Source organism: Corvus moneduloides, chromosome 3 (assembly GCF_009650955.1).
Source record: "Corvus moneduloides isolate bCorMon1 chromosome 3, bCorMon1.pri, whole genome shotgun sequence".
In the NCBI taxonomy this organism is placed as follows: Eukaryota; Metazoa; Chordata; class Aves; order Passeriformes; family Corvidae; genus Corvus; species Corvus moneduloides.
Genome location: NC_045478.1, coordinates 72,655,581 through 72,676,041, shown reverse-complemented (window position 1 = coordinate 72,676,041; position 20,461 = coordinate 72,655,581). Strand labels below are relative to the sequence as shown.

Sequence of the window (20,461 nt, the reverse complement as noted above, 5' to 3'; positions counted from 1 at the left end):
TTCTGCCCACCAACAGAGCATATCCTATGGAGTCTGGGTTTGAATAACTGTGTGGTTGCTGTATCTCTCAGGTATTTCAAGCCCATATTTCTCTGAAGGGGTGACATGAAAAGATGCCATGTGCCTGTTTCAAGGAAGTGCTTAATCCTGTGGCTGCTGTCAGTCCAGTGGCTCTGCCCACTGATAAGAGACATGGGGATGTGAAGTGAAGCTGCATCAGAGCAAGTTCAGATGGGACATTAGGAAAAGGTTCTTCACTAAGACTGTGGTCTGTCACTGGAACAGGCTCTCCATGGAACTGGTCACAGCACAAAGCCCGTCAGAGTTCAAGGAGCATCTGGACAATGCTTTCAGTCTTATGGTTAAGCTTTAGGTAATCCTGTGAGGAGCAGGAAATTGGACTAAATGGCCCTTATGGGTCCCTTCCAATAAATATTCTGTGATTCTATGTTGCTTTTACTGGAGACTGAATGAGTTACTCAAGTGTTGCACATCACAGAGATGCACCTCAAACTGAAGCACAGAACAGTTTGAAAAGCGCCATATGGCTAAAGAGATCATAGAGAGCAGAAGCTGGCAGAACCCCAGTGTTAATGAAGCTCGCAAAAACCACTGTCTCTCTACAAAACCTGGTAGCTGATTCTCACCGACCCAAGGCCCTGAACCACAGGCTGAAAGAAAACAGCTGTAGATAAAGACACTTGGACTTAGCTGGCAAGCTAAGCCCTCACTTGAGCAACATCTCAATGCATAGCAACTTGAACATCAAAAGGAGAACATCCTGCTAACTAACCATTTGTCAAAACAGCTGTCATGCCAAAGAAAAATATCTCACCTAGTTGTAAAAGTGACAGTAACATGCAAAGAAAGTCTCAGATGGAAGGAGTTTTCTCACAGACTCTGCTTCTCAGATGAAAAAAGTGACCACAGTCTCAGGGAACACCACCCCATAAACCCAGCAAGAGTGGCACGACCACCTCTGTACCAGGATGCATCTGAAGCAACACAAAACCAGCAGGACACTCCCTGAGCAAGATGTTACACCACTTTTCACAGTACGTACCATTATCAGTTTCAAAACAAAGGATGTACAGTAAATAAGCTCCTTCATTCACAGAGAATTAGGATTTGAAAGAAAACAAAGATTTTGCTGTATGACTCTTTCGAAAGGAAAGGAAAATCATGTATTTTCAGATATGGCAATCTCTTCAAAGCTGGAGAGGTGCAGTCTGGTTCAGAAGGAGTTACATGTGACCAGAGCAACAGGGCATCAGACTGTCTCCACGAAAAAATTAATTGCACTCTCATCCCCAGCTTGTTTTAGCTAACCAGCCTTCTGCTACAAATTACCCATTCAAAGCATCTGCTGGTAATACCTTGATGGGTTAGTTTTACATTACTCATACACACATCAATGGTTACCCACCTTTAGCCTGCATTTGTCTCTAAGCAAAAACAAAACAAGGTGCAACCAACTAGATGTGAAGGCTTACTTTGCACTCTGATATCCCTACTCAGTGCCTGAAATAAGCCTTTTCATTTCTGAACCAAGCTTAAGTCTCCATTATTTATTTCCCATGTGCTCCTGATGTCCACACCATTCAGCCACCTCCTCTGGGCCTCCACGAAGCCAGCCTGCACACTGACCTTCCTCTGCCAAGGTCCCAGTGCGTGCTCCAGTCATTTCCTGCCATGAAGGCGGCAATTCTTCCTTTCACATGATCCTTCTAAATCCCTCTTCCTAGCAGTTGCAAGTTACCCTTCTCCGCTGGGACTCTTTTCACTTTTCTGGCCACAGAAATACAGCTCTGGATACTGACTCACTGCACCTCCATCCCCTGTCATCCTCTGTTTCCGCTTTATATGAGAGGTATTTTCCTAAGAGGGGCGTATGTCTGGAGAAAAACCCCTGCTTCAGTCTTTTAATTTTTTGGTTTTGTAAACTGCTCAAGCGCCCCCAGCAACAGATCTGCCTACGAAAGGCAGAAGGGTCAGCAGGAGTTAACATACCTTTTTATATCCCTTTCCTCTCTCTTTCATGGCAGTTTATAAAAAAAAATAACTATCTGTAAGCATTCTGCAGTAGTTGTTACTAGGTTTGGCAGACGAAAAATGAAGATTTGTACAATCTTTTGTATTCTGTGTACACTTGAGACAAGAAGTAAAACCCACAAGTAACTTGGCAAAGATTACTTGAAGAAAGTACCATTCCATCAGAGAGAAAAAACAGCACTGAGAACATCCACAGGTTTTTTTTTTTTTCCTCCTACTTTTGGTAATTAGGAACTCAAACTCCACACTGACCAAACCCAGTGAGACTCATCATGACTAGGATAACAAGGATATGCAGAAGGATGCCTTTCCCTTCTCATTTATGTGTGACCACACACCGTATGTGTGATGAAGCTACTCTTCATCATCACTACCATGCCAGTATTTTGGTGAGGTCCTTGACCTTATGTTCTCTGTTAATTTCCTGAGTTTAGATAGCTATCATGCAAAGCTTAGGTTTTACAAAGTTTATCCATCTGCACATATATACTCACTCCCTGACACAAAATCTAAACAATACATTGCTGGGTTTGGGCTGAGCAGGAAACAATACACTTCACTGAACTGAAACACCCCAGTGTCCCTTCAATTCACTACACTTGAGAACATGGCACTACAGTGGAGAAGGACTGCACAGGATTAGACTCCATTTCTTGTCTCATTGTAAGACACTCCAAATAAAGGTAGGTATAATTAGAGAGGAAAACAGAATTTTTAAGGATGGGCAGTCCTTTTTGCACTACCTACAACTGAGCAGTCTCCACTGATTAAACAAGAAACAAAACAGACCTTTCCCCCAAACCTCAGAAGAAAAATTTCCTCTAGAAATTTCCTCTCCTTACCAGGTTTCTTGGTTTTGAAATACAGTATCTTTACCAGTCCTCTGATAAAATGTTGCACAGGGAAATCTTTCTCCCCAACCTTTGTATAAAACATGATATATCCCCAAACACACTTTGAAGCATCATGTTTTTCAAGTGTAAACATACAGTCATCTTGAAGATGGAAACCTGAAGACAGGAACCACAACTGACATACAACATGTAGTCTGCCCACACCTTTTCCTGTTTTACAATGGTTATTTATGAATTCTAAGGTGAGAAAGAAACCTAATAATAGAGTGGAAATCACAACCTCCAAGTTGTGGTGGATATTATGTATGAACGCAAACACACTTATGTATACAACAGGATTTTTCTTATTTTCATCCTCAGAGATTATGAACTGCAGTTTAAATGCAAAGGACTTATCATCAGCTTTCAGAGCTATTGCACTAAAGTGGCCAACCACTGAAAGCTCCAAAACTCACAAGTATCAAATATTATTCTGTACAAGTAAAGGCTACGTTAAGTCTATGCAGTGATATTGGTAACAATATGAAAGCATGTATGACATGGATGGTGAAAAGAGATGACTCTTAATTTAGCAATAGAAAATAAGTGTTTTCAATTTGCATTCCATCCCTAGGATTGCACTAGAAATTTCTGGTGTAAAAACCCCTTTTGGCTGAGTGGCAATATGCAGGATGTGTCTGCTGGAAAACTGCGAGCACAGCATCCAAAGGGAAGGAAAGTGTTTCAGAACTGTAACAGATATGGATAAACAGAGATAATAAACAGGCAGAACACAAACGTACAAACATCCCAGCAAATGTAAAATGTGTAAAACCCACAGATTCTTAAGCAGTGACATATAATTTCTAAAGGTATATCTTATGAATCACAAGATATTATTCTGGCAAGCGAAATACCTTAAAAGCCTAAAATGCCATTTTTTCTGAAGTGCAATGTAATGATATACAATCAGCTCTAGCACGTGTTTTCATCCAAGCTCCAGCTGTGGATGTGCACTCGCCAACGGAACTTTTAATAGTGCCACCATGGTGCAATGAGCTCTCATGTTTCCTCCATCGAGTTAGACTGGGGTTACAGTGAAGCCAAGAGCAAGCTCTGCAGAGCAGGGTCAGCCTGTGCTGGCATTGAAAGGGGCAGGAGGCTCAACTCATCTGAACTTGTGAAAGAACAACAAAAGATGCATTTTCCTTTCTTCTTAAAAGCCTACAGGCCAGACATTGCTCGGCCATAAATAAACTTGTGCCTTAGGCTCCTGAAGTTTCTATGTAAACAGTGCTGAAAGCAGACCCTTTATCTTTTGTTTCTTTCTTTATCTTTTGTTTTCATCATACGTATCAGCACTGCACAAAGCATCTTCAGTTGCAGGTGAGAGGGTTAGGAGCATCTCACAATCAAAAGATTGCTCATATACTCTCAATTTAATATTGTAACAAGCATAGTACTGTTTCCACTATCATCTATCAGCTCTTGTCATGCTTGCTGCAAAGCTTTCAAAGCATTGCTTTTATTATTATATTAAACAGTTACCTAATCTCCTTTACACACACTCCCACACACAAAGAATATACTCCAGGTGGAGAACACCATGAGATTAAATATTAGTAGGCTGTTACCCACAAAGAGCAAAAAGCACTGCATATCATCATAAATACAGCGACAATAACGAAACATTAAAGGATGTATTCTTGATAATTGTATTACCATGCTTGTAACCTTCAGGGTGTATGTTTACCCATGCACATGAAAACAGACATATTTTCTCCATCTGGAGGCCTGATGGCACAAACTGACCTCAAGAGCATATCCCCATGTCCATGCAGGGTCACAGGGAAGTCAAATCACCAAAGTCTAACGGGCTTGTAGCAGAGCAGATCCATAACAGCACTCCAACCAGATCGCACTCAGATTGTGACACGGATATTAGAAACCAGTTCTCCAAATTATTGTATGACTTTCCATTAAAAAGCCTGAAATGTGATTTATAAATCATTATTGTATTATATTCTTAAGTTTGTCCATCCAATTTCCCAGCTACACCCTGCTTAAAACTGTTTTCCAGATAGGTTATACAATCCCCACTCTCAATTTTCAGCTCTTCACAGGAAACGTGCCTCTAAAACTAGTACGTAGCTCAAAAATGCTTATACAGGTGTCATTAGAACTTAAACCATTAGGTATTTTATTATACTAATCTTAGTTCAAATAAACCTGGTCTTATAAGTCTGTGTTTCAAAACATGGCAGTAGACAAGAAAGCTCTGCTATTACCGTAAGCCAGGAAAAATGTTCCCCTTGCCTCAAGAAGATGAAAGCAGAGCCAGCATGCCCACACCTGACCCACACCACAGCAACTGCACTCTGGGGGAGAGGGCACAGGTAGCTCCTTTTAAAGTCGTTATTTTCAATAATGGAAATCTCTGTTGTGAATTCTTGTGCCCAAAAGGTGTTGTAATTTTTCCCTGCCAGTGAGTTAAGTCTCTTGATGTCACGCAGAAGTAAAACCCCTTCATATCTCTTTATCTAATCCCACAACATGTCTACATGTATTTTAATGGAGAATATGTTTTTATAGTAGAAACTTGATTTTTAGATTTGCACATACGAAACCCAGTTTCTTCCTTTTGTCCCATGAAAAACACAGAATTCGGATCCTTGCAAAGTCACCTTAGCATCCCTGCAGTCACAACCACGTTCCTCCTCCTCCCACCACTAGTAATGGCATCAAAGTGCCAGGTTCATTAGTCATCAGCTGCACCAAGCGATCACCAAGAGGAAAATTGTTAGCAGCACTTAAAACAGATATTGTGACAAATCACTTTGCTGGGTCATTACAAAGTAATTCCTATTCATCCTGTGTTTCTGAACCCCCTAAAGTACGAACGCAGCGTGTACTACAGCCGTTAATACTGTGACAACAGGGTAAGTAGAAAAGAAGAAAGCCCAGGCTGCTGCATTAATGAAGAGCTACAACCATAGATTCCAAATGACAAGAGGGGGACCGGAAAGGTGCAGGAAGCGGGGCGGGGTGCACCAGCACTGAGCACCCTCTCCTCCACAATGCCACCTCTGAAAGGAAAAAAATCCAGAAGGAACATAGCCCAGGGCCAAATCTGAAACAGTTCAACTGGGTCTGGAAGGAGAAATTCTGACTCAAACTCCTTTGCCCTGGGCACTACCCACTCCCTCTGTCCCTTGGCCTGGTGCCACATCCAGCAGTGACCCCGTGCTGCATTGCTGCGCCCTGGTCCCTACACTCTGCTCCTGTTTGCACAGCACTTTATACAATCAGCACTTATTTACGCAGATTTCTAGACAGCATCAGACTAAGTTAAATTAATCATTATCTACTTCTGGAAAATGTAATTTGCTCTAAGATATGCTACAAGTAAGAGGTTCTCACCTGACTATAGAAAATGGTAGCCAACATGTGTAGCACAGTACATTGCACTCCATGTAATAAAAATCCTTTAAGTGCTTATGTGCAACACCATCTCATTTTCCACATCAATCTTCACATTTTCTTTCTATTTAGAGACTGCCATTTTTTTCATATCCACAAAAGGAAGAAGGCATCATTACAGGCAAATTCTGGCGATCTTGTATTCCACTGCTCTTAAAAAACAGAGAGAGATTGGTTGACTGACTTCCAAAAGATGAAAAAAGTATGAAGAAAAAAAGTATTTCCAAGTTGGTATTCACAGCAAATCAGCAAGAGAAAGAATTTGATTTCAAGAAAGAATGAAGAAGGCACCAGAACCAAAAGCTCTTATCACTCCTCATGGCGTAGGGTCTTATGGGGACTAAACTCTCTGATGGAGACATCTGTTTTATGTGCCCTGACGTGCAAGAAAAAGCAAAGACCAAAGGTTATCTCTGTGAGCTGTCTTTCTTCATAAAGGGATTAGCATTGCTGGGCATAACATTTCATGGAAAGGGAAAGGAGATGCAACAGGTTAAGTTTAAATTATAGAATTGAATCCAACACCTAAACTGACAGTCAGTCGCTCTCTGTTTTGACTTCTTTATTTGAAAGCAAAATACCCTCTGTGGTTTTGTAAAATAGGAAAAATAATATCTGCTAGTTTGAAAGCAGAGATCAGGCCGTCTGGGTTTATCCTCATTGTTGCAAGTGGAATATGATTTAGAAAACGTGCTCCAAATAGAAGTTGGAACAAAAATGTTTTGAATCAGAATATCCCAAAGCACTTTTTCAGTTAATTACACAGTGCCACAGGCACTTTGCTGACATGTCTTCAATAAAAATCATAAAAAATGAGTATATTGCATTTTCAAAAGCACATTCTACCTGAAGCACCTATTCAGTTGCCTGCAGTTTTCCACAGAGCTGTGCTGTGTCCATGATTTCAGCAGGAGTGGCCTTTTGGTGCCAATCTGACACCAGAAAAACAGCCACCCAAAGAGAAACTGGGAGAGCAACAGAGTAGAGATTTCCACTGGAGGTTACAGTGATTTAAGGATGGTTTAAGGAAGAGCTATCCTGGAAGCAATCTTTGGCTGGTGTTAGCTGCCACAACTCCTCCTGGCAGTTCTACAACTGCTTTTATCGGTCAGGGATCTACTTCCCTGATCCTTCCAGATATCCAGACTCCCTGGCTTAATATCAAATTCCTCTTCCCGAAGTATGTTAGCCAGTATCCAATTACATGTTATCACAGTACCATTATCAGCTGGCATCTTTCTCTCTTTTGGTTTTTTTCTTTATTACTTTGATAAGAAATTCAAATAGTCACTTAAACATGGAGACCAAGATAGATTATATATGTAAATAGTAGGGCTCTTGGTAGCCAAGTGAGCTTTATTGTCCTCAAAATACTCTGTTCTCTTCAACTAACAGCAGATGGTGGGAAAGGACTGGTTTTCTCTCAGCATAACTGCAAAATACTATCAAAAAAGAAATAATTTTCTTTTTGTTTCACTTGTTATAGTTGATTCAGTAGTTTGAAACAAGAAACTAGCTACCGCTTTGAAACAAAAAGCTGGAAAGACTTCTAATTTTGTGGCATCTCTTTCAAGTTCTGCTGTATCTTTTGCATCTTGGCCATTGAAGACAAAATTTTCTCACACAAAAAGGACACTTTCTTTAGTGAAATTCCTGCTCTATTAAAATTGTTTCGTTTTGCCAGTGATTTCATTAATGTCACGATTTAACCCAGATCTCTCCTATCTATATGAGAAGGAAGAACTTTGCGTAAACAAGAGGGGCACTGGAATGTCTTCCCTGTACTAAGGTCAATAGCCCACGTTTCAAAAGCACATCTTTAAAAGAATGAAGTTCATGATTTTCACTTCATATTACAATTTGTTTGTTCTCAGATCTCATCACATACAAACCTTCACACCTTTAGCAACAAGGACTTTGCTATCGCCACATCAACACATGATTCTATGCCAAAAATACCCGTTTCTATAGCATTGAGTTTTGGTGATGCAGAAAATTTATTACTACTCACAATCCACTGCTCTCTAAAACCTTAATACACTTCCACCATCCACTGTTGCTTTGAAACACTGAAAATTAAAATTATTCAATACATTCCAACACGTGCTTGCTACAGACTAAGCACAAGCTTTTGGGTATAATTTTGTTATCTAGCGAGTTCCATTAACAGCACAAATAGCTTGAGGTGCTTATACCACAGCTGCACCTATGGAATATTTCATTAGAAAAGTGCAAAAGGGAAAAGCCACATTTACTTCAGCAAAATCCTAGTACAGCTGCAAGCATACACTCAGTATTTATCAAGTATAGAGATATTATGTGACTTCAAAGTCCATAAAATATGCTCCTTACAAGCAGCACTTGACAACCATTTGTTTCCCCTGCAGACCTGGGATCTGCCACCACAGGTTCCTCCTAATGAGTTCCTATTTGAAGGAACATAAGTAAAAATACACAAACAACGAAATATATTTATCCATATAAATATGGAGAGGGGCTCAATTTGTATTTCAAGTAACTTCAGTACTGAATACCAGCTGGGCTGACACTATGGCCTCTCCTCCTAATTCAGCACCTAGAGCAGACACTACCACACTCCACAAGGCTTTCAGCAGGTCCAGCGGGAGGAAGGCAACACCTTCCCCTCCTCTTCCCCACTGCTTTAACTTCTCAGTATGAGGGCAGAATCAGGCATTTTATCACTTTTCTAAAAAACATCTTTTTTACTGTCAGGACAGCAAATTGGTGGAACAGGCTGCACAGAGAGATTGTGCAGTTTCTGTCCCAGGAGCTTTTCAAGACATGACTGGATAAAGCCCCAAGCAACCTCACCCGACCTCAGAGCTCTCCCTGCTTCGGCTTGAGGATAGGTTAGGTGCTGCCTGAGGTTCTTTCCACCCTGCATCATCCTACAATCATGGCTTAAGAATGCATTTTTCTCTTTCATTCAATCAACAAACTTTTGATGATCACCTTCTTTCTTCATTTCATTCTAGTTTTCTCCTTCCAAGATCACAGAATCATAGAATGATGTCTGTTGGAAGTGACCTTAAAGATCACCTAGTTCCAACCTCACCTGCCATGGGCAGGGACACCTCTCACTAGAGCAGTTTGCTCAGAGCCTCATCCAACCTGGCCTTGAACACTTACAGGAACGGGGCACCCACAACTTGAGGCAAATTGTCCAGTGCCTAAGCACCCTCACAGTAAAGAACTTCTTCCGAATATCTAATCTAAATCTACCCTCTACCAGTTTAAAGCCCCCATGTCCTGTCACTACATGCCCTCATAAAAAGTCTTTCTCCATGTTTGTTGCAGGCTCCCTTTTAGGTACTGGAAGCCTGCAATTAGGTCACCCTGAAGCCTTCTCTTCTCTAGGCTGAACAATCCCAATCTCTTAGCCTTTTCTTCACAGGAGAGATGCTCCATCCCTCTGACCATCTTGGGAGCCTTCCTCTGGACTTGCTCTAACAGGTCCATGTCCTTTCCTGTATTGGGGACCCCAGAGTCGGATGGAGCACTGCAGGTGGGAGGCTCACAAGAGCAGATCTTGGCTTTTCTCTCCCGCCTCTCTCCCTCTGCTAGTGCATTCCCTTGGTAGCTTTCAGGCTGTTGCAGGGCCAACCTGGCCAGCCTATCACTGCACCAACTTTTTCATTCTTAGAGCCATCCCCAGTGAATCACTCTGGTGTCTACATCTGTGCTCCCTAGACAGTTTGAGTCATGAACTGCTACAGATCCCAGGAAATTAAGACCCATACTCTCACATAATTGACAATGCAAAAAGAAGTAAGCCACCTACACAGGCCACTGATGTGGTATCACGGACTACAACCAACCAGCTATAGACTTCCATTTGGAAGCCACAAGTCTAGTTTACTGCTTGCCTTCTACAACACAGGCTTGAAAGAGACAAAGCTCTACGCACCACAAAGATGAGCAGTGAAAATGGCACTGGAACAACTTCTTCCTTGCCTTCAAACAAGGACAGAGCACTCAATTCAGATTAGGACCTTATTTTGCAGCCTCAAGAACTAGAAACTCTTTAAAAATCTTAATCTGAAGAAAACTGACAGCTTGCAGGAGAAGAGCTTCTGTCTTCCCTCTTATAGGAGACCCAACACAAGGTATCTTTTCGTATTTGTAACTGTGTTGCAACACAAAACACTGAAGTAAGAAATGCTAATAATACTGGGTGATGTTTGCAATTGATATAAACCAGCAACTTCATAGTCACAAGATGATTCTTTTCTGTAAAGCTGACCAACTCTACGACATAATTTTAGTATAGTTTTAATATAAGACAAATAGTAATTAAACAGATCTGTTTTCCCAGGAAGGAAACTAGCTTGTATGGCCAAAAGAAACCTATTCAAATTATTAGTTGTGTGACAATCAGATCTTTTTCTGCACTGAGCTTCAGCATGCTAGGCTGTTGGTCTGGCCTCCTCAAACACTCCTTCCCAGGCATCCAATAGCACTTTGCTCTTACTAAATGCAGTACTGAAACCTGCCAGAAAAAGAGAGAAAGAGACTGTTCATAAAGTACCAACTGTGTGCTCCTTACAAACTGGCAGAACTGACTCTGCTTGCATTCTTAGATTAAAATCATTAACAGTAAAAAAGTGTACGCAGTTGGGTGCTATTAAACTGAATGTCATGTCAATGGAGAATTTCTGTGAAGAAAAGGAGTGACACAGGGTTTTTTAACCTGACTTTGAATATTAACAGTAAATTCCACGTGGTAAAAAAAGGCAGCATGAAATGCTAATTAATTTCTCTGTTCAATTCTATAACATTTCTTCTGAATTAAATCCTATGGGTTTACCATTAATTATGTTCCATGGCAGTTTTCAAAAAGTATTTTTCATAATATTCTTGAATGTCTGCTGGTTAAATGTTAACAACAAAAACTAACACGCATCAAGCCTATTCATTTGCTTTTAAAATGAATAAACAGGCACTCCACTGTTGATTACCACATTCCTGTATCACTGGAAGGCTGCCAGCTCCAGTACGTATATAACGTATTTGTTTTTTTGCTGAGTGGCAGTCCTCTGCGGTAATTATCATCTTGGACCTAAAGTAAATATTATTCTCTCGCTGCAAGTAGAAATAAAGGATTGACTCTTCCTGTATTTTACTGTTTGCCATCCAGTCTGTCCTGTCGGTACGCTACGTACCCATTAAACGTAATTCCTTGAGCCCTCGTTACTGGGGCCATCTCTTTTGTCTGTAACCAGTGAATTACGAGGATTAGTCCCTCCTCAGAAGATCACCGGCGCAGAAACTCCATGGGCCGTAACCGAGCAACTCGTCTCCGAAAAACTACCGGGAGTAAGAGCTCCAAAGCCGGCGCCTGGGAGTGCCGCGGGGCCCCGGGAGCGCTGCGGGTCCGGCGGCCGTGCCCGGGAGCCCCGGGGCAGCGGCCCCCACGCGCGGGGCTTCACCCCGAAACACGTGCGTGGGATGCAAAGGCTGCAGCGACACCGCCTCCAGCCCAAACTGCCCTGAATCGGCGGCACGCCGGGACAACAGGGGGACAATGCGCCCATTGATCCGGCTGAACCGGCGCTCCCGGGTGCGTCCCCGCCAGCGGGCAGCCCCTGCCCGGACCCGCTCCTTGGCGGTGCTCGGCGCGGCCCTTCCGCCCCTTCCACCACGACAGCCCGGAGAGCTCTACTCCAGAACCGCGATGAAGGCGGTCACCGACACAGCCCTTGGCTTTGCCCGTGAAGTTAGTTTTTCTGGGACGTATGCGCCCGCACAGGGTGGGCATGCTCTAACTCGGGCAAACTTCGCAGCAGGTGCTGGGAAGACCCGGCGAACGCTCCGCAGCATCTCCATCCCCCCACCCCACCCCACACACCCGTCCCGCGGCAGACTGCCCCCGCGGCCGCCCCGGTCCCAGACCCCGTCCCCAGCGCACTCACCAGGATGCCCATCACGTCCGCCCACAGCTGGGCGAACACCTCCGACGTGCCGCTCTCCGCCGGGGCGGCGGGGCCATCCGCCCGCTCCCCCTCCATGCCCCGGCCCGGCCGTGGGATCAACGCCGGCTCCCTGCCGCCGCCGCGGCCGGCCCGCCCCGCCCCGCCATCCTCCCCCGCCCCGCTGCGGCCCGGCCCGCCCCGGCACACCGCGGGACGGCCCCGCCGCCGCCGCCGCCCCTCAAACTTTCGACCCAGGGACAGGGCGGCCGGCGGTGCCGCTGCGGCCCAAAGCCCCTCCTTCCCCACCCGCCCGTGGGCTCACCCGGCGCATGTGGTCGCCCCCGGGCGGCAACAAAGGGCCCCAGCGCAGCCCCGGCGGCTTCAGGCACCCCAAAAGTCAGGAGCCGGTGTCGGGACACGCGTGGTCGCTGGCGCAGCGCTTGTTGCTGCTGTTCCCGTGACCCCCTATGCCGGTGCCTCGCCTGACGGCCGGGACCTCCGGTGGCCAAGTCAACAGCGCTTTCTTAACACCGGGGAAAGCCTCTGGGAAGAGTGTCAGCCGCACGCGTTACACGGCGGCAGGGGAAGGGGCACCCTGTTAGTTCAGGTTTAGAGCTGGGGTACCGGACCGCATCACTCTCCTGAGGAGAGGTGCTCTGTCACCCATCGCCCTTGGGGAAGGACTGTGGGAACGCTGCCCCTCCTAGTCTGTGGCTTATGCTACCTGGTACCACCCCCAATCCCCATTATAGTCAAATTAAATAATTACTAACTACGGACAGCAGCAGCGATGCTCCTGCATTCTACCTGGAAAACTGCTAAGTGCCCATGCACGCACACACAATTCTTGGGGAAGGCACATTAAATAACAGTGGCCAAACCCCACTGCCCATGGATGGAAGGAGTGTCAGAGGTCAGCAGAAGAATAACCCAAAGGCCTATCCACCACCTCACACCTCACTCCAAGCGTCTGCTGTGACCAGCAGCAAGGAAATCCTTTACTTTTAGTGCTCATTCCTAAGCTTTAAAATGTTTAGATGCTTCTTGAAAAGCTACTGTTTCAAGCTGCCATTTATTGGAAGCACCTGTCTGCACGGGGTGGTGGGGAAAGTGATGTATTTAATGGATATGCAGCTGTCACACACTGGCCAAGCATTTTGAGACCTCACACAGTTGAGCAGTCTGTAGATCCTCCAACATCCCTCCAGCCCCGCTTGCTGCCAGCCTGTATGTTACATGCCCTGCACCACCCAAACACAACTCAGAGCCTGCCCTAGAACCTGTGCTCCCGTCCAGGCTCTCTGTTCAGCCCTGGGATCTCCTGGCATCAGGCTCCTGTCAGCCCACAGCTGACAAGGCTCACACTGAGGGCACAGCACCAGTGGCCTGGGAGGGCTGGAGCAACAAATGATACCATTTGCTGTCAGGGCTAAACATAGTATCTGGAGAAGGAATAAAGGAAAAGTGGGGTTATTGCACTCATCTTCTCTTAATGTTCTCAGCAATGCTCTTTTTCTGTCCTCAAAGCCAAGATTGTGTATTTGACTTTGTAGACTAGCACTGGAGAGAAAAGCTGGTCGAAACACTTCCTTTCTCATCAACTGCTACACAAAGAAAGGGACAAGACTTCTCTAAGCACTGTGTTACTGCAGCTTTTGCTGGAGTCATCAACAGCACACACTGAACAGAGAAAACAAGGTAGGAAGAAAAGGCAGAAAACCTAGAAGGGAATTATGCTGAGAGAAAGTGCTGGAGAAACCACTGATGATGTAAAAATATGCACAATTTTACTCACCCTCCTTTAGGATGCACATGTAGGATACACCCTGTGTAAGACATCTTATTGGCTAGTAATGAGAAATAATGAAATGCCCAAATCAGGTATAAAATCTCTTCCAATTGACCTTTAAATTGTACACAACTATAAGTCTATGAAGTATGAGACTAAAGGCATGTCTGAAGTCTCTCGGTACTCTGAGATGGCTTGCATAACTCAAAACTGGTTTAATTAGTCAAGGGTAATTTACTGACTGACCCTCTGAAACTCCGGTTGAACCACTTACAGTAGTAATGTCAATCTACTTTAAAATACCTGAACAAAGCACCCTTGATCTCAGGATTTAAGTATTCTGGGCTCCCCATACACACTATCTTCTGTACTTTGTCTTTTTTATAGATGGAGACATATTAAGAAAAAACCAAAAAAACCCCAACTCCGCAGCACAAACCCTAAACCACCTCACTGTTGTGTCTTGGGTGGCAACAGATGAAGATTGAATAGGTGCAAGGGGCAGTACTCCCACTTGCCTGGCCCCTCCCTGCCAACTGCGGTCATTGCTTCTGTGCAATGATGACTACACCACTTACAGAATAGTGGGTCCTGAATAACCACGCTTTTCAGCCTTGCAGTACAGGTAACAGAAACTAGACTGTAAATTGTGGTGGTCCCAGAGTTGCTTCCTGAGCCATTACATCATCCCTTTTGTGGAGGCAGCAGCTTTCATCAGAGGAGCATGATGCACGGCTGTGGCTGTCTTCCCCTTAGCCAGTTGACTTTAATTTATCTGAGACACAGAGCCTTTGATTTCAAGAAAGTGAGATAAGGAAAGAAAGACCTTGCAAAATCACATGACCCCAGGAGCAGTTGCTTTAAAAACCAAATGGACATGAGAGAATCAAAACAAATCCATGGCAGTTTACAATAGCTACCACCTTCTGTGGTCTTGCAACTACAGCATTTATGCATTTCCAGACATTCACAACATGCCATTTTCTCAAGACATTCAATGAATATGACATGCTAAAATAATTCTCTGCTCTTCCCTCAAGTAGAGCCACCCTCTCCTTCTAGATAGGACAGGGTTCCTCTATTTTAATGAAGCCAATGTCTTGCAGAAATAAATCCCAGGAGTATTTTACAAAAACCAGCTGCAACAAAAGTACGGGAGTTTTAGAACAAGCAGAAACTCAGATCTTACAAGGGTTTTGAAGCCCAGCTGTGAGTGCAGTATTTGGCTTGTGTTACAACTGCTACTAAAAAATTACAAATTATTTGAAATTTGGCATGTTAGAATGCAGTTTTTGTTTGCAGTTTTATCTGTAGTTCCCTAGACAATAACTCAAGCATCGACAAAAGACTGCTCTCTAAAAGCATCTTGTGCTGGGCCTCTCTACAGCTATTGGAAGAAATAAATATGGTCAATTTTCTGAGATTTTTGTGACATTTCACAGGAGCTCTGACCAGGTGTGTAACATTCAGAAATCTTGGAAAACAGTCATTGTGCACCTTCAGGGTAGCACTAGGCAGCAGGGCAGCAATCCTGATACGATTCCCCAGTGTGTTGCAGTGTGGCTACAAAGCTCCCCGTGTTTGTTCTGCAAATCTCTGAAGAGGAGATAGAAACAATTGACACGTGGTCAACCTAGTCTTGCTGAGTTATGGCAGACGCACTGTGCATATGTTCCTATCACACCATCAGCTACACGTGGGTGTAAAGTTAGTAAGAGTTCCCCACATATACAAGCCAGGCAGGATTAACCAACTAGGAGAGCACTTGTCTGTATTCAAGAGAGATGGACTTTCTTCTAGAGGAATACTCAGAGCAGGATCCTAGCTCCAGGTTAAGGTGGACACAGAGAAGCTCATCTTTCTCCTTTCTTTACTGAGGGTTTAGGGAGATGGCCTTCACTAGGACAAACTCTTTCTTTGTGAAAAGCATGAACCTCAAACACAAACCTCTGAGTCATTATGGCAAAAGATGACAAACTTTCTGTTCCAAAGCAGTGTGTGCCATCTCACCACAATGTCACATAAAAGTGACACAAGGGTTTCAGCAAAGCATTTAATAGTGAAAAATTGAAATACGCATCAAAATAAACTGGGAAAGCCAACATGCACTATCATAACCAGACTATCACAACTGTTGTCAGCCACATCAAAGGCATTTAATCCAGGAAATCTATACCATAAACCTCGAGCACTTTGATATCAATTTTAAACTATATACAAGAGGGTGATATCAGGTTGCCTTGGAAAGGGGATCATGCTTCACAGAGTAAATGGACACCAAACTTCATGGGTTCCCGATAGATGACCTGAGGGAAATGGCTTCCTGCTCAGAGACCTGGCAATTAACTCTGCGTGCATGAACAAAAACACATGAGGTTTCTCAACATCACTAACAACACCCTGCCCAGTATATCAAGACCAAATCAGAACATCAAAGCCTCAGAGAAAAAAATAAGCAAGCCATTGTATGTAGAGAGGCTGCAGGGAAAGGGAGAAATAAAAATTCCAGCTAGATCCTGCAGGTGACCTGCCAAAGCCCTAAAACTCTTAACACAAGCACATTACAATGGAACACACTATTAGCAGTGATTGCATCTCCTTTCAGCTCTCTCCCTCTTCCCCCTTGGTGGAGGTCATCAAATTGAAAAATACGAAGTTTCACACCACAGCCGTTGATTACAAATGCAACTCTTAGTGGTTGCAGGTTCCATCCCATCAACTTACCAAGATCCATCTTGAATGATTTTATCTCATTGTCCTTGTTACATTTTTTTTCAAAGTCCTTCTAAAGTATAATTTCTTTTACCTCTCCCCTAAACTTAATTTTTGAATTATTTTCCTTAAGAACTGTTTAAGGACTATTATTTCTGATAGCATGGTCCTTCAGAGTAGGGATCAGCCAAAGGGGCCAGCAGCTGCTCTCCAACAGAAAGCAGACATGCCAGCTCCAGAAGGTGCTCTCTGCTGTGGGATAGAATGGGAATACACATACCTGACGCATCAGTCGATCTGACAAACAGGCTATCACTGTCCCAGGCTCTCCTAGAATGTACATGTGTAAACTAGGAGAGAGTACAAGGTCCATCATGCATCCATGATCCATCCATTTGCACATCAGATTTCTATATATTCCAAAAGGATCACATTTCAGCACCCTCTGCCAATTAGATAACTACAGAAAATATTCCTGATTTTAGAAGCGATACAGACAGTACTTATCCAATGTCTTTAAAATGGACTATATTTACATCATATACTATATGCTGTACAGTCAGAAATCACTAATTATTCTTTTAGAGGCTTAGCTGCCAGCTCCCAGTCTTACTGCCAGCCTCATGACTAGAGTATCACATCCCAGCGAGAGCAGCACACTAATATGCCCAGCACAAATCACATGAAGTCTGTTTAATAGTAGAAAGCAGTTAGTAGAAAACAAATTGCTTTATTCTGATAGAAGTCTGAACTCTACACATTACACCCAATCTATCATTGCCTTAGATATCAGTACTCCGCTAGATTAAAAAATTAGAAGGTGGGAGAGACCTACGCCCAGGGAAATCATTCCAGTAGTCTTAATATTTTGGGCTAGCACCGCACTCAGTAGACGCAGAAGTACTGCTAAGCTTGGCAGGCTTCATTTAAAATACAGTAGCTGTGACTTTACATGACAAATCATATAAGGAAAAGAAATCTAAACACAGCAAGCATCACAGCCCTCCTGGAAGGATATCTTTTGACTCATAAGGAGAAATGAAAGGTTGACATCCTTCCCTTCCTGCCCAAAGATATGCTCCACAGAGGCCTCTCATATCCTGCCCAGTTCCCCTGTCTATCATGGAGCGCAGCATCACATTTCTTTACTGGGAGGCGGTAGCACTAGCCCAGCCAGTGGAGGGGCTCTGGGAGCTGGAGCATGGCTGGTGAGGAACACATATCCCGAGGGAAACCACAGCCATGATCCTGCTTAGGTGCACAGCATGCCACTCCAAAACTGCCCGCAGATCAGGACTCCAGCTGCTTCCCACAATATCAGGCACTGTCCGGAGATTTTCCAGAAATTACTAAGACTCTTGTTTTTTGTGTTACTCACTTCTGCCTTCTCCACCCAAACTCAGTATCCCCTCTTCTCTACCTGCACAGCAAAGCCAGTTTTGATGCGTTGTTTTTTTCTTGTCAACATTGAAATAGCATTCACTTTTTTCTTAGCTTTCTGCAGCACTTCTTACAAAATGTTTTCAGAATCTTAATTAATTTTTCAGAAAGGAGTTCAGCATTCTTTGAGATACCTAGGTGTAGTCTCTGCACTGTCATTCATGGGAGGTTGCTCAACTGCACTTTTGCATTTTTTTCGTAAGCAGCTGCTAGAAGGGATGCATACAAATCTTTTTTGTAAGAGACTTACAAAGCCCATAAAGACAGAAGTATTTAGCTCAGTGTCCTTTGGCTGCTCTTCTCCCAAATAATTTTAGAACTGTGGTAGCAAAAAACATGAAAAGCTAGCCTCAGAACCAGGAATAGGACTTCAGCCTCTCCTTTTTCCAAATGTGGCGTCCTTTGATTCCTTTGTTGAAACTCTTAATAAATACTAATGAAAAGGAGTCTGATGATCTCATCCTAAAGCACATCATAAAAGCAGCATAAGGTACAACTCAGTAGTGTGTGATAACCATGTATTTCAGAGACGCTCAGTGCTGATGTAAATATCACTCCAAATTAGCTGTGGTAAGATGGGAAGAGCATCAACAGAGATGACCAATCTCACAGAGTGACACCTATATTACTACTGTATCACTTTATGACCAGCACAAATTTTTAAAATAAAAATGTATGCACCTCACAGATGATGCTTATTGCATCTCCCTTAGAAAGGGAAACCAACATTTTTAAAAGTAATACTTCCTGGAAAAAGAAACCCAAGAGCTTTCATTAATTTCAATTTCATTAATTGTATCTTTGCAAAAGCAACCAAGCATGAAATGCAAATGTAGATCTTAAAAAAAAAAGTTATCTGCCTGTTATAGAGATGAAACTTTACAGAGTTGCCCTTAGCAAAATATTATTACAACAAAGTACATGTGACCCAAACATGTCAACTGGAGACAGCTGGAAGAAAACAAAAGAGGAAAAATTGCTTAGCTTCTCTTTCAGAACAGATCACTTCCATGCAAAAGTCACCTCCTCCACACTCCACCGAACACCCATTCCCCAATTTACCAATTAAATACTGTCCCAAAACATAGCAGAACAAAACTTTTTCCTCAGATGTTTCTCTGAAAGCTAATACACTCCCCCTCCCCTCACCCCCATCTGAACAAGCAGAAAACAGACCCTACCAAAGCCTGACTTTCAGTCCCACAAGGATTCAGAACTGAGCTTGGACTTTCCACTTTTTATGCCTATGTCCTAAGTCACGAAAATATATTGGCAGTGAAGGAGTAGGTGGGCCTAGTTAATGCAGATGCTGACCAAAGAAACCTGCCTGATGCTCTCAGCTAGCCACAGATGACCAGATGTGATAATTTGATGTTTGCTTGCATATCATGTCAGCCTAAGGTCAATTCTCCCTACTGCAGCCACTGCAGAACAATTTACTGGCTTCAACCTCTTCTTTCATATCAGTTTCTGCTGGGATAACTCCTGCTCCATCATCAGAGCTTCTCCTTCTGCTTCCATCCCCAGAAACAGTTCTCATCAGTTCTCTTCCCTCACTTTCCAAACAGCTGCCCTATCTTTCCTTTTAAATGCTTTCTGCCCATTCTCCAAAGTACCACACCTAACTAAAACATGGGTGTCCTCCTGATGTCAGAGCTGTGCCCCTGGCTGAGCTGTATGCCATGCAGCAAGCCCAGATATGTACATAAAGAGTGAGTTTATGGAAAAACAAATGGCAGTTGACCAGCAAGCAGGAAAGCAGTTGTGTTGCAATTTCTGTTGTAATGATTAGTGTTCAAAAATCACAGATGTCAGGCACCTGAATATTACACTTGCATTTAAATATAATGAAATTTTAAAAGTTAAGACTTTTGGAGTGCTTCAGCTTCAGTTGTCTAAGTAATTAGGGTGCACTTAGGTCACATCTTCATCCTTTTATTGAAAAATAAAACCCGGAATTTACATTTCCATTATTTAAAAAACAGCAGCAAACTGGAATTTTTACATCACTGGCTGCAGGTGTTAGGATGTTAAATAAATCATCAAGCCAGAGATGAAATCTGGAGCAATCACAAGACTCTGACAATGTAGTCAAGATGATAAGTATTCATTTCAGCTGTGGCTGTAAACACAGGCATGAGCTTGATTCACAGAGTCTGTGCTGCTCTAGAGAAGACTTATTCTTCACTGCCCAGCAAGCTGTACCATCAATCACCCTGGAC

General features: G+C 43.4%; 1 protein-coding gene across 5 annotated transcripts in view; it reads right to left on the bottom strand.

Moving 5' to 3' along the window:
* SASH1 (SAM and SH3 domain containing 1) overlaps positions 1 to 20,461 on the bottom strand; it is a 190,602-nt gene that overhangs the window by 108,712 nt on the left and 61,429 nt on the right. For 2 of the 5 annotated variants that reach the window (XM_032102160.1, XM_032102161.1), the window contains exon 1: positions 12,299 to 12,449. The exons of 1 other annotated variant lie outside the window; for it this stretch is intronic. In XM_032102160.1, the coding sequence (XP_031958051.1) occupies positions 12,299 to 12,394 (96 nt within the window). In that variant the 5' untranslated portion in view covers positions 12,395 to 12,449. Of the gene's footprint in view, positions 1 to 12,298; positions 12,450 to 20,461 lie in introns of those variants that run through there. 2 more of the 5 variants (XM_032102163.1, XM_032102164.1) reach the window with 1 other exon arrangement.